General features: G+C 46.7%; 1 protein-coding gene across 1 annotated transcript; it reads right to left on the reverse strand.

Moving 5' to 3' along the window:
- Nucleotides 1-2565: 2565 nt before the first annotated feature.
- Cldn11 (claudin 11) lies at nucleotides 2566-15774 on the reverse strand. Its single transcript, XM_034500220.2, has 3 exons — nucleotides 15338-15774; nucleotides 11557-11721; nucleotides 2566-3798 (listed from the first exon to the last, which is right to left on the reverse strand). The coding sequence occupies exons 1-3, from the start codon at nucleotides 15561-15563 to the stop codon at nucleotides 3566-3568; spliced, it is 624 nt and encodes a 207-aa protein (XP_034356111.1). The 5' UTR covers nucleotides 15564-15774; the 3' UTR covers nucleotides 2566-3565.
- Between the last annotated feature and the right edge of the window lie 1537 nt (nucleotides 15775-17311).

The following is a 17311-nucleotide window of genomic DNA, read 5'->3' on the forward strand; positions in this document are numbered from 1 at the left end:
TTAGGTAGACAGTAGACATTGGCAGTATGTTGTTTGGGCTGTGCTTGGGGGACAGGGCAAGGGATCACTGTCTCCGTATGAATGAAGATTTACAACAACTGCTCAAAAAAGTGTACCAGCCCCGGGCTAATGGAACTCTAATGAAAGCAGATAAAATTAATCGAATTCCTCTCAGGATGACAGAGACAGAAGCTAGTATTTTGCAGCTGGGCTAATCAACCCAATGGCCTCCAGCCTGCAGCTACCCAGCCCTGGCAATATGGCTGATCCAAACCGAGATGAGCTGGAAGAAAAACACATACCAGAGTCGCAAATCCTCCTACCAAGGGAGCATCTTAGGGAAGCTGATGGCTGCAAGCATACTGAAATGAGAACTTTTTGGACTGACTACATTCAAATAAACATGTTAACATGTACTTCACGTGTTTATTTTAGCTTTTTCTTATTTGTGGCTACCAGAAGTTTTCAAGGTTTAGACATGGTTTATAGCTTCCTGTTGATGGTGGCATTCTCAAAGAGCATCTGGCCTTCTACCTCAAACTGATAGTGAGTCCTAACCGGACACTCAGGCATGACCTACAAGATGAGGTCCTCAGTTCCTTAGGCAACGTCACCAAAGATAGACTCATCTCATGCTACAGAGGTAACACACCTCCTTCTGAGAGTAGGCAAACAGCAGCCTCAGAAGAGAAAAAAAAAACACACACACACACATTTTCAAGAACAGACTCCTTGGCTGCTGCTGATTGGTTGAGAACAGGAGGCCTTCAAGCTTGACTTGCCTATTGTCTTCACAGGCTGTTTGTCCTTCTGTTCATAATCCTAATGCCCCCAACAGATAGAGTGAAGCAAAGAGGGACCTCTGACAGGACTTAGAGCCCTACAAACACTGAATCATAACAAATCAGTGTTAATAATATGAAGGTGGGCTTTCTGCATAAGTAACTTAGAAATTATTTCTACCATGGTATTTTGGCATAGGCATTGCCAAAGAGAATGTTTTGTTTGTCAATCTTGGGTATACATGATACTAGATAATGAAACTAGTGCTTTTAATCTCTCTCTCTCTCTCTCTCTCTCTCTCTCTCTCTCTCTTTCTCTCTCTCTCTCGTGTGTGTGTGTGTATTTGTGTGTGTGTGTGTGTGTATTTGTGTGTGTGTGTGTGTGTGTGTGTGTGTGTTTAGAGGGAGCACATGTGCAATGGTACACTTGTAGAAGTAAGAGAGCAACCCTGGATGTCCCTCCTCTCTTCCAATCTTGCTTTTTGAGACTGGATATCTCTTGTTACTGATGCTAGCTGGTCCCCAAGCTTCTGGTAATTGTCCTATTTCTACCTTCAGTCTCCTGGTATGGGTGCACTGCTGTCTTTAGCTTTTACATGGGTTCTGGAGCTTGGAATCTAGATCTCCAGGCTTGCATGGCAAGCACTTTATCCACTGACCCATCTCCCACGCCAGAATACCTGGGTAGGAGTAGGGGCAAAATAGTAACCCTGTCTCGTAGTGCAAAGCTGAGAACCTGACAGAGTTTCTGAAACAGAAAATAAAACCTTAATATGTCTTTATCCAAACTGTCTTGTGTACATTTGGACAAAACACATCAAAGTATTACAGCTAAGAGCCAATAAGATGAATCGTACAAATCTCCCTTCTGACTTAGCCGGTCTTCTCATCAAGTGTTCAGAGCAGTACTGGGATGCATTGTGCTTGTAACTGCTCTCATGGCTGCACGTTTACCCGTGACACAGGTGCAACAAAGTCACATTTAAGGAATCTAGAGAACAACTAGGCCGCTGTGATCATACACTATCACCATGATATAGTGAATAAAATATAACTTTTTAGCCAGTTAGAACAATCCAAAGTCATGTGTCCTCCCCCCCTTGCTCTGTGTGGGGAGGGGGGAGTGAGGGGGTGTGAGCCTGTCTGTCTGCATGTGTCTGTGAGTCTGTGTGTGTGTCTCTGGAGGGGGTGGGGTTGGGGGGTGAGCCAAAGGTTAAAATCAGACATCCTTGCTAACTACTCTTATATTTTTTTGTTGTTTGTTTTGTTTAATTTTGGTTTTGAGACAGGGTCTCTCTGTGTAGCCCTGGCTGTCCTAAAACTCACTTTACAGACCAAGCAGGGCTCACAGAGATTCCCCCTGACTCTTTCTCCAAAATTATAGGATTAAACATGTGAACCCCCATGTTGGATTCATTATCTTTTTTTTTTTTTTTTTTTGAAACAAGGTCTCTCACTGAACCTGGAATTTTCCACCTATCTAGACTCCCCAGGGAACTTCAAGCTACACAACACACACACACACACACACAGAGAGAGAGAGAGAGAGAGAGAGAGAGAGAGAGAGAGAGAGAGAGAGAGAGAACGCACTGGGATTACCAACTTCTGCGCTGGTGAGACTTGAACTCAGGTCCACGTGCTTAAACAGTAAGCACTTTACCCACTGAGCCAGTTCCTCAACCCCTAATGGTTTGTTCTTTGCTCAGTGACCAGAAATTAATTTGTTGAGGGTTTGTTTTAAATCAGACAATACTCTGAATTCAACAAAACACTAAAGAGCAGCTTTGGAGACAGTTTGTTATTTTATTGCACAGATTTTACCTGAACAAATGCACCGGACCGAGCTTTCAGTGTCCAGTCTTAGACACTGACAGACCATCAGTGTTTACACCCATGAAGCCAAATTCAACAGTACAACTTATGTTAAACAATACTGCTTCAAGATCGATAACAGAATGGAGACAGAGATAGAAGGGGAAAAAAGGTTTTTAAATGTGTTAATTTGAAGCATACACAACCGTAGAATTAAAAACTACAGTATACAAACCTGGAAACCGTGGGCAGTCAGTTAAAGTTATAATCTTCGTACTATTATTTATTGCATATTAACGTCTGCTTGGTTCATTTCCTTCATATTGGTGAACTGAGAATTTCAGGAAATCCATGGTTATAAAAATGATCAATCTTGAAAAAGTACGTACAGAAAAATGTAAAATCGCAAACTAAAAAAAAAAAAAAAAGAGACCCAACCCCTCAACTTATAAAAAGGAAGCTTTCCCACGGAGGAAAAGTTCCGAGCTCCCCTCCCACCCGTGTTCCCAAGTCTATGTGTTTCTATCTCTTATATGTAAGTGACCTTGAAAATAAGCCTAAAGAGAGAAGGGCGCTGTCTCTATGAGGCTTCCATTGTCGTTGGTAACCCTTTGAAAAGCGTCTTTTATTTCTCTCCCAATCCACACCCAAGCCAGCAATGCTCCCAAGACATTTGAATTTAAGAGAGAAACAAAATATTTTTTTAATCAACAACAATGGAATGCCCGAGGAAAGAGCAACACCAGGCGAAAACTAAGTGGGCATTTTCTGAGGGAGAGCTTTCTTTGAAAAGCAACCAAGAGGTGGTGGGTGGGTGGGGGTGTTACGACTGCAAAATGCCAGGCAGGATACTTTCTAGAACTTTGGCTTTAGTGCCTGGCAGGGAAGTGGGCTTCTCCCCACTGTGGCGAGCAAACCCAGGGCCCAGGCCCAGCATTTACAGCACCTCGGCGGGCAGTGGAGCAGCCCTCTTAGACATGGGCACTCTTGGCATGCGTTGGCGAGCTGGAACCAGAAGAGTAATAGAAACGGTTTTCTCCAAATGACTGTGCATCCCCGGAGCAGCAGACGATGACACAACCACCCACCAGGCACATCACAGCACCGATCCAGCCCGCGTACAGCGAGTAGCCAAAGCTCACGATGGTGATCTCGCGGTGGGCACATACAGGAAACCAGATGGTGGCGACAATGGCGCAGAGAGCTGGGGAGACAGAGAGACAGGGAGAGAGGGTGACTGGACACACGAATCACACACCAAGTGCACAGGGCAGGCAGGTTTGCTCAAGCCACGCCCCTTCTAATCAGCTACAGAAACACCAAAACAGAGCACCGTTCCTTTGGCAATCTCTGCTCTAAGAATACGCTGACTTATAGGCTTGTGTCCAGTGGCTGGTCCTTGTTTTGTCCACAGATAGCAGAGACAAACACCCTTGTAAAGACTTAATATAGTTGTTTATGCCCAAACACATATATTGGTTCTCGCTTCTACATCAAGTTACTTTTTGTTCCGGTTCCGGGTTTGTGTGTGTGTGTGTGTGCGTGTGCGTGTGCGTGTGCGTGTGTGTGTTGTTGCTATTGTTTTGGGTTTTTCAAGTCAAGGCCCAGGCTAGCTATTCTGTTTTGCCAAGGATAACCTTGACCTTTATTCCCTGAGTTCTGGGATTTCAGGTATGAGCTGATATAACCAGTTTATGAGGTACTAGGGATGGAACCCCCTGGCTTGCTAGGTGCACTCTATTAACTGAGCCTTACCTAGCTCAGTTAACTAGCTCTCTACAGTTATAATTTTATTACTATACTTACCTAATCACATTAGACTTTGTGCATATTAGATTTATGCATCTGTTCCCCACCCCACATTCAGTTCTGTGAAGGCAGGGCCATGGCTTATTTATGTCTAGAAACTCAATGTTCAGGTCAGTACCATTCCTGGCTAAATGACTGAATGATCCATCGGGCCCTTCAGAATTGGGAAACAAGATGGTCTCCATCTCAGCTTCCTAGTCAGTTTCCTTGGGTTACTCAATCCACGTTACAAAGGCCTGGGCCTTTTCTCTCACCAGAATAAGTGTTGCTAGGTGGTGACAGAGGACCAGGCAAGGGTCTCCGTTTGTGTGGTGCGGTTCATAATCACAAAACACCAACACACAAATGAATAGTCCATGAGGTTAAAATAATTTATCTATTCACGGTTTTTAATTTTTGATTATGTATGTGTATCAGGGAGCCCACATGCCACAGGGTATGTGTGGACGTCAGGGGACACTCTCAGGGGTCCACTATGTGAGTTCCAAGGATTGAACTCAAATCTAGTTTCTACCAAGTTTTCTAAGTTACATATCTGCCCAAGAAGAAGAAATACAATCTTCCTTTAACATCAGCTGTAAACTAAGGGTCAAATCTTACCCATGTTGAAAGGTCTTGTCCATTTGCTGTGTAGTCTTCAACAATTCTTTTTTTTTTTGAGCCGGGGTCTCGCTATATTGCCCAGGCTGGAGTGCAGTGGCTATTCACAGACGCAATCCCACTACTGATCAGCACAGGAGTTTTCACCTGCTCCATTTCGACCTGGACCAGCTCACCCCTCCTTAGGCAACCTGGTGGTCTCCTGCTTGCAGGAGGTCACCATATTGATGTCGAACTTAGTGCAGACACCGATCGATCGGCATAGCGCACTGCAGCCCAGAACTCCTGGAATCAAGCGATCCTCCTGTCTCAGCCTCCGGAGTAGCTGTGACCACAGGCATGCGCCACTGCTCTCGGCCCTTCAATGGTTCTTATTAACTACAGACTAAGTGCATCCCCCACCCCTGTGAGCAACGTGTAGATACAGAATAAAAAAAGGTCATTCCAGCCTTAAAGCATACAGACCCACCCCAAGCAGAGGACAGGGGTAAGAGATTGGGATTGGAAGGGTCTCAATTAACCAAACTGAGTTTCTTTTTGTTTATTTTGTTTTGGAAACAAGGCCTTGTGTGTCCCAGGCCAGCCTGAAACTTGTCTCGTGAAGAGAAAAACTTTTCCTCTATGGGGACAGTTTATAGAAATTCTCTTCTAGAATGTTTCAGCCCAAGAAAATTGCTATGAGTTTCCCATGGCAAGAAGCAAAACAGCAGAGACTCCTCAGCCCCAAAAGTGGACATTCACTCTGCTGCAGGCAAACCTAGAAATCAGAGAGCTTTTCAATGCCTGGGCACACTGAGAGGAGCAGGGGAAGGGCTACACTACTCTGTGGTGTAGGAAGAAAAGGTTCTGTTCCCCAACAACTGATTTGGGCCAATGCAACCAGTCCATCCCACAAAAAGCTAACTGATTTCAAAACACTTCATGGTTCGAATTAAGTGATACTCTCTCTCCCGGGCTACTTTGTATTTACACATAGAATTTACACACATGAAGTGTACGAGCGAGCACACACCCACACAAGCACTTAAAACATTCCTCACCTTTGTGAAAACTAAGAACAGTAAGATTAGGTTTAGATTTTATACAGCAAGACCAGAAATGGTCTCTAGTCCACTTGGCTTTCCTTTATTTCCTAAGCATAGACAAAACAGCTAGGAAGAGTCAGGCTCCATGTACCAAGAGTTCCAAAGGTTCAGTTGATTCTGCATGTGTTAGCAATGCTGCTGGCTTTATCGTATGTAAGTTACTAGGAAAGGGGGAAATTCCTGTACACTTATATAATGACTGCATAGGATTGGATGCATAAGTGGGTGGGCAAATAAAAAACAGATGGATGGATGAATGGACAGACAGATGAACGAAAGATCGTCCCATTTTTGGTTCTACTTTATCCTGCCTACACCCCAATCACAAATTTTAATGTGACTTTAACACACTGAGAGTCACAAACTCACAGTTTACCTAATTAAAACCATCCCTCTCTAATAACCCATATAAACAAAGAATGAGTACCAGGAGCGCTTTCCTTCCCGGCCGATGAATGAACTCCAGATGGAGCCAGCCAAGAAACGACAGGTCACCACAGAACATGAAAGGGAGAGAGGCCAATGAACAGTGACCTCCAACTGAACTCCAAAGGAAAAATGTTTAGACACAAGCAAAGGAGGATATACTCCATTTCAGCAGTAGCTTTTGGGGGTTCAGGGTGCTGTGAAGTTAGAAAATTCAGGTCAAATCATCACATCACTGAAAAAATATGACCAGTGATAAAACTGCAATCACTGTAGGCTTTCTCAAGGACTTTGTGTAGATAGATTTGTTTCCATTTGTGTACCTACCTACCCTCCCCTCGATCCCCATCCCAAAAACGAAGTTCGAAATGGTCCTGATATCTGGGATTTTTAAAAAAAGAGTTTTATAAAAGTTACAGTTACCCATAGGGTAAAGAAAGAAAGATAAGCAACTGGATATTCTGACTTCTTTATTTTATGTCAAAATTTATTTTTAAATTAAGTCTCTAAAACAAGATATTAATTTTTTTTTTTTGCACTGAGATTTCTTACTCCTTCAGCAGATGCACCTGCACAGGAAGGAGCAGGACTCTGCAGTCTGTTTAGGGGATGAGAGAAGGAACTAAAGGGGAGAAGGAGAAAAGAGAAGAGAAACACACACACACGTAAAACCCCTTCCTCATTAAAGGTTTTAAAAAGTTTGCCTGTATTGTGGACAATTTTCAAATAATATAATACAGTGTATTCCTTAGTTGACAGGACATTTCTTTGCCAAAATTCTGTGTTATGTCATAGCTAAACAAATTATTTGGGAAGATCGTTTGCAAAAGCAAAGCTTAAGTGTATCTTTCTATCCTTTTTATTGGTTAAATAATGCACGGGAATATGCAGAAATTAAGTAAATGAGATCCCTGCAACCTCTTAACTATGGACATTATAAGATGCCAACTAAAAAAATTAGCCAAAGAAAAATAATGTGGGCTGAGGAGTTTCATGGTCAGTGGATAAAAGCACGTACTGCGCAAGCGTGAAAACCTCAGTTCAAATGCCTAACACCTACATAAAGTCTGGGCAGAGCCACTGTGCTTGTAACCCTAGAACCTTAGGGAACAGAAGACAAGGTCAGTGGAGCCTGCTGACTGCCGACCTAGCCCCAGGTTGAGTGAAACCTGTCTCAGGGGAATAGGCAAAAAGTGACAGAAGAAGACAAGTGAGGTCCTCCTCCTCATACTCTGTCAGGCGCACAACACAGCACACATGCACGCACGCACACTACACCATACCACATGCATGCACGTGCGCACAAAGAATAAAAGACATGGTGAAGCTAAATAAAATGAATGCAGGTATGTCTGATTTTTTAGGTAACAGATGAGAGGAATATGGAGAAAGAAAAAGCCAACAGATGCAGGAACTCCTTGGACACTGGCATCTCTCCTTTCATGATGTGTGCTTGCATTTTCAAGTTTAGCTGCACCCTTGCTCAGCGCCAAAGGGACTTTTTAAAGCACCATTAAATTACTTGAGTTTTTCTGACTATATCCTCTTTGATATGTTGAGATATTCACCAGAAATATCTAAGGCCTCAGCGGTGGGAGATGGGAAGGTTAAAGCTGAGCCAGCAGAGAAGCGGAGTTGAGCTGCACTAGGGGCTAAGTTTGAGGGCTACGTATGTACGTACGGAAATGGGGGCGGGGGCGGGGGCGGGGGCGGGGGGGGGGGGATAAAGGACCGAGTGGTTTTTCTCAGACCGATGTTTCTCAGCGAGTTGTGGAATCCTATTTGCTGTTCTTTTCCCATTTGAAGCTTAGAAAACTTGAGTTTTTCTTTTCTCGCCTGTCTTTTTTTTTTTTTCCTAAAGCACTGACGTAAAAAGCTCCTCTCACCAAGGTGATCGTCAGGAAAACCTAGCATTTATGCCATCCAGTCAATGGAATATTGGAGTGCGTTATTTTCCTGGCCAGCGTCCAACACTGACATTTTTCCTGTTTTTATTCCGTGTATCATCAGCTACTTTTCCCTATAGCAGTCTAAAACAAGCGTCATGGTTATCGGCTGAATTTAGTCTTATTCTTATTGTTTGCGCATGTGTTGCTGGGGATTGACGCTAGTCCCCAGTCACTCTATGGTATGTCTGGATCCAAATACTTGTTAATATTTTTTCAAAAAAACAATCCCAGAATTCAGAGCCAGGAAGGGTTCACACAGCAGTTAGGGTCTCTGCTTATGGGCAGGGCGGCCGCCATACTTAAAGGCCACACACACAGCCTCTGTCCATACAGAAGGATTCCCTTTTCCTGCTGGAGATCTGTGACGATGACAAGCAGTTCATCTCACATTTACCTCTATCCTTATTTCTAGCACAATTCACCATTAACCCAAACGTTGACAGCTGAAACAACCTTTCCCACCGTTAATAAAGCCACTAGCCAGATGTTTAAAGGGAAGAAGAAAAAATGAAAGAAGTTCCCTGGGGTGACCAAGCCCCATTTCCTCCCTGCCCACTCTCTGAGAGACGTCCAGATGAGTCTCCTCTCCAGTTCTGTGCGTGGACGTGACCCTCTCAGAACTCAGACATGAGTGGGTTAGCCCTCTAGTTCCTCTAGCCAACAACAGCCATAATCATGGCAACCATGACCTACTGTGTGCCAGATGCCATGCTAAATATTTCCCATACTTCATGTCACTGTTCTCACGAGGCTGGGAAGGAGGCAGGATTGTTAGAGGCAGTACCTGCCTCCTTGACACACTTGAGAGCAGTGGGGAGTGAAGAAACAACCCAGAGCTGCACACAAAGGGAGTCTTCACACGCTGCCTTCTCCCACCCGCCCCTGACAGTGGCAAACAAGAATCTTATGGTTAGGGATGAGAAGACATGAAGGAAATCAGCAGGTGACACTCTTGAGACAACAAGCTTCAGCGCCAGCTCCATCCAGTCAAAGCAACATGAAACCCGAAGGTAAGCAGAGACCTGCTGAGAAATAAATCTAACTGCAATAAAAGAGAGAGAGAGAGAGAGAGAGAGAGAGAGAGAGAGAGAGAGAGAGAGAGGTGGCCAGCTCCAAAACATGAAGCTAGAACCAGACTGCAAATCCCGTTCTGGTGATAAGAAACCACTGTGCAGCCTCCTTGGGGTCAGATTTCTTTTCTCCCACAGACTGGATGGAGACAGACAGACAGGGACTGACAGACGCACACCCTCTCTCGAGCCCCACTTCATTTTCCTCAGCTATCAAGACATCTTCCTACGCCAAGCCACTTTAAAAACACAAAGCAAAACGTGGCCTGGCGAGATGGCTCAGTGGATAAAGGTGCTCACTTCCAAGGTCAGCAGCCTGAGTTTGTTCGCCAGGTGGAAGGTGAGACCCAGCTGCCCTCTGTGTGTATGCACACACGCACTTAATATACGTAAACACACACACAGTAGCAAAACAAAGAAAACCAACCAGGCATGGTGGTGCGCGCCTTTAATCTCAGCACTCAGGAAGCAGGTAAATCTCTGAGTTCAAGGCTAGCCTGGTCTACAGAGCAAGTTCCGGGACAGCCAGAGCTACATAGAGAAGCTCTGTCTCAGAGAGAGAGAGAGAGAGAGAGAGAGAGAGAGAGAGAGAGAGAGAGAGAGAGAGAGAGAGAGAGAGAGAGAGGAATGAAAGAAAAGAAAGGAAAGAGGAAGGAAGGAGGAAGAAAGGTCTATTAATGGTTTCAAGCCACACATTGATAAGCAACGAAAAGCAAGCAACACACTTGCAGCTATGCAAGCATCTACCTCAGCGAGGGGGGGGGGCAGAGTTAGCCGGGCTGTGGTGGTGCACGCCTTTAATCCCAGCACTTGGGAGGCAGAGGCAGGTGGATTTCTGAGTTCGAGGCCAGCCTGGTCTACAGAGTGAGCTCCAGGACAGCCAGGGCTACACAGAGAAACTCTGTCTCAAAGAAAAAAAAAAAAAAAAAAAGCAAGCATCTACCTCAGCTGTCCCTCCTACCCCCCCCCCCCCGGGCTTGTCTGCAGTTAGTTTAACATGCTGCCTCGCCTCTGGAACTCTCCTATGAAAGGCCAGAAGAAACATAAAAAAAAAAAAAAAAAAAAGACAAAGTCTTATGTATCCCAGGCTATCCTCATTAGCCAGGAGGATGGACTTCTGATCCTTCTGCCTTCCCTTTGCTGGAATGACACATGTGCTTTGTCAGGCCAGCATTTATTTTTGCAGTGCAGCAGACCAGCCCCTCAACAGTGAGTTAATTCAAACTCCTGTGAATGATCAAAGTGAGTGATCAGCAGACTGAGTGAGCACACACTTCCTCGCCTAGATTGTTCTGCCCCACAACCCACGGCCTTCTCATCAACCCAATGGTCCCTGGATTCCTGCGAGACTTAGGTGCCTTCCTTTCTCCCTGTTTATTACATGGAAGCCTTTTGAAGGTGACCACAGACCGTATCTTGGAGTGTCTATACACACTCAAAGTAAGCATTCCTTTTCCCCATCAGGGACCCCACTGCCTACCACAGTACCTGATACACTTGATCAATGAACACTTGCTGAACAGAATGTTGATCCATCACCTGCTGGTCTACCTCCCTCCATACCTTTCCTTTGTTCCTCCTTTCCTGTCCTCTCATTATATATTCATGAGGTTCTCATTTCGTATTGCAATGAGAGTCACCCCCAGGAGCCTCCTAAAAATACCTTTCCTGACCTGATCCCCAGAAAATTCCAGTTCAATTGACTTGCTATGGAGTCTGACTACATAGAAGTCGCTCAAATCCGATTCTACTGTGAAGCCTGCTCAAAGAACCACCCGGTAACCCACTTCCTTCAGATTCTCCTGGTTGTCCTTTTCTTATTAACCTATCGGGTCCTCTCACAGACGGAGTTAGAGTCCCCTCTAAACTTCCTCTGGAATATGATATAAAGGGATACAAATGTGGGTTTCTGTCGCAAGTGGGTTCTCTTGAGTCCTTTTCACATTTCTCTTGAAGTAGCAAAACTGCAAGATTCAAGATTCTTCACATTCACTGGAGTTGGGGTGCCAAAGAGAAAGCTTACCCAGCAGAATAAGGAGCACCCCAGCCAGCTGGGCTCGCCTGTACTTGGCCACTCCAGGCTCGTGGCCCATTCGGATGCAGGGGAGAACTGTCAGCAGCAGCAAGATGGCCGGCAGGCCCAAAACCGAGGCAGCAATCATGAGGGCTCTACAAGCCTGCACATAGCCTGGGAACAAGAGAGCAGAGAGGGTGGGTTAGACCAGGGGGTGGTCCTCCTACCACTGAGTGCCACCTCTCAGGAACTCCACACCACCTTCCTTCCTCTTCTTGTCCCCTCTAAGACTTCAGATTTGATAAATGTTGTCCAAGATCAGCCTACACCTTCAACTCAGGGAGATTGTTAGAAAAACAGAACCGGGATGAAGACACAGACGCTGCGCCATGGTGGAGCAGCCAAGCCTTCGCTTGCATTGCTATAACACCTGTTAAAGATTCACCTAGAAGGGCAAATGTTCGACAGGTCACCTGTGATGTTAGGTTGCTGACTGCCGTTTACTACGGCCCGATCTGACTGTGCTACATTAGTGGTCAGTTACCTACTGTATCTCCCTTTCCCCCTCTATAGAGCCATGATAATAATACAACCCCACACACCCGCCTAACAAGAGTTCTACTGACAATCAAGCCCACAATTCAAAGGGTCTATAGAAAGATTTCTGTGCTAAGTACTGACAAGATTGGTAGCAAATAGACCTGGCATTATTACTCTGTATCAATATGATAGACTGGTTTGGTTTGGTTTGGTTTGGTTTGGTTTGGTTTGGTTTGGTTTGGTTTGGTTTGGTTTCAGGACAGAAACTCACCAGGCCATTCTCCTGCCTCAGCTTCTCCAGTGCTGGGATTATAGGCACGAGGCACCACACTCAACCTAGTGTGGTATGGCTATCTTCAGTGTGCTTCGTGATTTTATCCTCGGTTCGCACTGGGGATGATATGTGAGCCCTGAACTACACTGTAAGCTCAGACTAAGACTTCACCTCTCCCTCCTCCCCAGAGGCTGCTGTCCTCATGACTCCCATCCCCTCAGCTGGTCAAGTTTCATTTCCCACTTCATTAAGGGTGCTTGGGCACATTTCTCCACAGTTCTGTCAGTGCTTAAAAGGTCTATCTCTAACCCTGTAGAGTAGACGCCTGTCTTGGTCTTCATGCCCCCACAACAGATGGCATAACTGTCACTGAAGGAAAAGTGAGTTGAAAGAGAAACGTAGAGCAAAGGTATCCACTCCACACTGTCAAAAATGCTGTGAGAACATATGAAGATGCAGATTATAATACACACAGCTTCCTGTAAAATAAAGATGACCGGATACCAGGGGAATTTCACAGATTTAAATTTACTGTTTTACTCTTACATTATTTATTACTTCTCACCGAAACTCTCCCCACTTAAAAAAAAAAAAAAAACGTGATGTATTTATGAACGACCACTGTCCATCTGTTTCATTTGCTCAGGCAGAATTAAAGCTAGTGTCCTGACAGGGCTGAGTTAACAGCAATGCCAAGAACTGACCCTAGCTCTTTCCCATGTACCAGGGCCCCCATGTCACACCCAGCCAACCTCCCTTGTGTGCCAACATGCAGCATCAATACCGCCCCTTAAGGTGTGTCACCTGGGCTGTCTTCCAACCACTGCCCATCTCGTCTTAAGAATGAGATAACATATCAGATATCATAGACTTGTAGACCCCAGGAGACTGAGGCCCAGCCCTCCCTTGCAGCTGGGAGGAGAGCCAGGGCTCACACAAAGACAGCAGTCAACAGAAACCGATGCTCTGAAGTTTATGGCACAAGGCTGCCCACGTGCTACAGTACCAAGGCCACTTCTGGAAATCAGAAGATAAAGACAGAGGGGTGCCCCTCCCCCACTCGATGGGTAAGGTTGGGGAACGCAGAACAATTAGCTTCTACAAAAAATATACTCCCTGCCCCCCTGCCCCCTCCACTCCCCCCCCCCCCCCGCGTGGCCTGTGTGTTCTGAACACAAACCATTTGGCACTGACTGCTCAGGAAATGTAATTTCAGGGGAAGGAAACAAAAATGATTTTATACATCGCTTAAAAATCTCCACAGCCATGCCCAGCTGTTGGTAGAAAGCGGCATTTACCCTAAAGCACCCCCTACTTCAGAACCAGACTTCATTTCTTGACTCATTGGCTCCCACAAGCAGACCTGAAAGACAACTGGCTGGCTTGCTTTAAATTCTTTAAAGAAAAACTACTAGGGTTTGTTGAGGTTAGCAACTTGTCTCGGATAATCCAGATTGTGAGTGCTGGAGTCTAACCCAGGCCTACCAAAGCCAGTATTAACTGAACTGAGTCCACACCAGGGTTCTCTAATGTCTGTTCTGAATGTCCAAGGGGAGAGAGGGGTAGCAAATGACAAGTGTGACATGCACTGTGTGGTATACCATGTGGTAGAGGCAAGGTATGGACCAGCTAAGAATGCAAAGAGATTTTAAAATGTAATGGGGGTGGGGAGAGAGCTGGCCTAACATAGACAAAGCCCTGGCTTCAATTCCCAATTCCGCATCCTGGGCTAAAGATAAGTCAGCAATGGGTGAGCTGGGAATGAGGGAAGTGAATTCCAAATGTCCTGTCTGGAAAAGAGAGGGCACCTAAGGCTCTAAAAGAGGGGTACAGAGCCTCTGGAATCCCCGATGCTCTCCCTGGAGAAGGTACAAATTTAGCTGTTCTCAAGATCTTAGGGCTGACTTCTCCTCATTTAAGGGCCTGGCTATGTATGCCCTTAAATATATACATCACCCAAGGCCAGAGAGAGTTAGGCCACCTCATTTAGGTGACGGTGAAGTCACAGGGCATGACAGATTTCTAGCAGAAATCTACGAGTGGTGCTCACAACCACCCAAGTCATCCAACTGGCCGCAGGTTTCCAAAAACTTTCCCATGACACCCAAAGGAAGATGCTCCCTCCCAAACTCCCTCACCCTGGGTTTCAGAGGCTGGCCAACATCTCCCGACCTAAGCCCCACCCCCACCCTTCCCCGCCCCACCACCACCACCACCACCACAACCTTAGGCTTTGGCTTGAATCGCCCTGATGGAATTTCTCTCCCCCAGGGTACTGGTTCTTCCCAATACCTAGCAGCCCGCTGGACAGAACTGGAAAAGGGTGTCACCCTGGTTGGGGGAGGGGGGGAGGGAGCGGAGAGCGGGGCTAGCACAGTCGCTGTAGCCTACTATTGATGAATCCCTGGGGCAAAAGATAGGTAGGGATGGTGACAAGTCAGAAAAGCAGCCCCTGAACTGAGAGAATCAACTGGGATTCACTAATCCAGGCAGTCTAACCTTACCCAGATGCCTCCTGAGTACCAGGAACTCTAACTCTAAGAAACTCAGCCTACACCTATTTGAGATTGCTGTTTGTTCTCTCCTCAGACGGCCCTAATCAGAAGCCCACTGGAGACTGCAAGGAGCCAGGACTGTAGTGTCTTTGGTGGGTTAGCTTGGGTACCTGGGAATCCATCATGGGAATTAACAAGAGTGATTCCCACCATGTGTATATATGATTTGACTCATTAAATTCTCAAAGTCGTAGACCAGTGTTACCAGTAGCCAAATTGCCTTTATATCTCATGTTCAGATAAAGAAACTGAGGCTGACAGGCGGATCTTTAGGACTAATTCTCCTACAGGGTTGGATTGGAGATGTCAAAAATGTACCCGGATGTCTCTGAGTCTCCGAACTTCTGAGAGCCCTGTCTAAAACCACCATTTCTGGCCCAACCTGCCTCTGGAAACTGTTTGCAAGCTCGGGGGCCCTTACCCGGGAGGATGAGGATGTCCACCAGGGGCTTGCAGTGGTAGAGACCAGTGGCCATGACGCAGTCGGCCCACAGCCCCTTGGAGCCCAGTTCGTCCATTTTTCGGCAGGTGGGGATGGTGTAGCTGCAGGTCACCACCCAGTCATTGGTGGACGTTGTGACAATGATGCCAATCCAACCCACGAAGCTGGTGACAAAACCCACCACCTGCAGGCAAGTGGCTACCATGGTGGCCGCAGCGACGTCCTCGCGGTTCGACCCACACGGACTGTGCCCCCTGCGCCGGCCTGGACAGAGCCTTCCCTAGGCTTGCCCTCTCCCGCCCTCGCGAGCCGCTGGCTCCGGGATACTCGAGGTGGAGAGAGAGAAGCGGCGAGCGCTGCTGCGACGACGGCGAGCAGCGGGGACAGGTGCGCCTGGCGGGGACCGCAACGCTGCTGGGCAGCGCGTCCCCGCCCCCTCTTTAAACTCCGTGGCCCGGGCTGGCAAGCGCCAATCCGCGACAGCCCCCGAGCCGAGCCGGCCAATCGCGGGCCAGGCTCCAGTGCGGGGTGTGGAAGGGAGCAGGGGATGAGGAGGGGCAACAGACCGCCCCACCGGCTGGTGACGCACGTTCAGCACTGGAAAGTACATTAATCCCATCCTGATAGAGACCCCAGAATGAAGGGGGTGCGTCCAGCTCCTGTTGGGCTTGCTAAACGTAATCTCTCTTCTTGAGGCCCCTCTCTTATCTCTGTGTCTCCCTCCTCAACTTCTACCAACTCTCCGCTTGCTCCCTCTTAGCTGTGGACACTTTCAAGAGCATCCAGTACGGTTTCCTATGTCCCTAAGGAACAGAGAGGACACATTTAGCGCCCCGATGTTACCACAAGAAAAGACCCGGAGATGGCTTAACGAGTCAAAGCACTTGCTGCGCTTGCATTTATGAGAACCTCAATCCCAATCCCCAGTACCCAATAAAAAGCCTGCCATGGCGCTTACATCGGTAACCCCGGCGCTGTGGGACTGCTACAGAAAGATCTCTGAGTTTGCTGGCTGCCATTCTAGCGTCGGGTTCTGTAACTCAGGGAAATAAGGTAGATGGGGAGAGAGGAGGACACGGGACATCCTCCTAGTGCACACGTGCGCACACACACACCACACATAAACACACACGCACACACTCTGCAAGAAACAACACAATAAAGATGCTTTCCCTTGGTGCCAGCAGAGTTAACTCTAGTCACAATAATGGTGACAACAATTACTCACTGTTATTAAGACTCACTACGTACATGTGTTTTTATACTACAGCTTATTATATTGCCCACACTTTGTAGTGGGAACAACTGTCAATTCTACACAGAAGAAACAACCCCCCCCCACCCCCAAAGGAAAAGCTTCTCAAGTTCACACAGCTAGGAAGGAGAATCCATGGCCCATCTCATTCCTGTCCCCGACCATTCCTGGGAATCCATCCTGGTTATCACTTTCTGAATGCCCCTAAAGTGCTTGGTGTTCCATTTATGATACATTGAAAGCCAGGCACTCTGCCCAGATCGCTGTAAATAAGTTAGCTTCTGTTCTCCACCAAGAAAATTGCTATCCCAGACTGAGTGGGAAGCAGAAGCTATCAGCAAAGGCTATCTGGGAGCCCCCTTCTCTACATGCACTCAGATAAGGCTCATTCTGTTCCCTTGGGTGGAGGGAGGTACTGGGGGTAAACCCAAGGACTTGAGCATGCCAGGCAATGCTCCACCATTGAGCTACGGCTTCAGGCTTGCTCATTCTTAAGTCTTGAAGGTGTTTGCTTATCTTACTGTATGGCTTCATCTAGTCACCTGGACCTCTTCCCTCTCTCCACTTATTCTATTTAAAAGGGTGGCAGATATCAGCAAACACACATTCTGCTCAACATGCAGAGGCCTCAGATGCCATGCACGCACCACTGGTGTTGAGCTTGCTGCAGCTAGTCCTCACGCTGGAGTCACACATGT

This window comes from Arvicanthis niloticus, chromosome 4 (assembly GCF_011762505.2).
Source record: "Arvicanthis niloticus isolate mArvNil1 chromosome 4, mArvNil1.pat.X, whole genome shotgun sequence".
NCBI classification, from domain to species: domain Eukaryota; kingdom Metazoa; phylum Chordata; class Mammalia; order Rodentia; family Muridae; genus Arvicanthis; species Arvicanthis niloticus.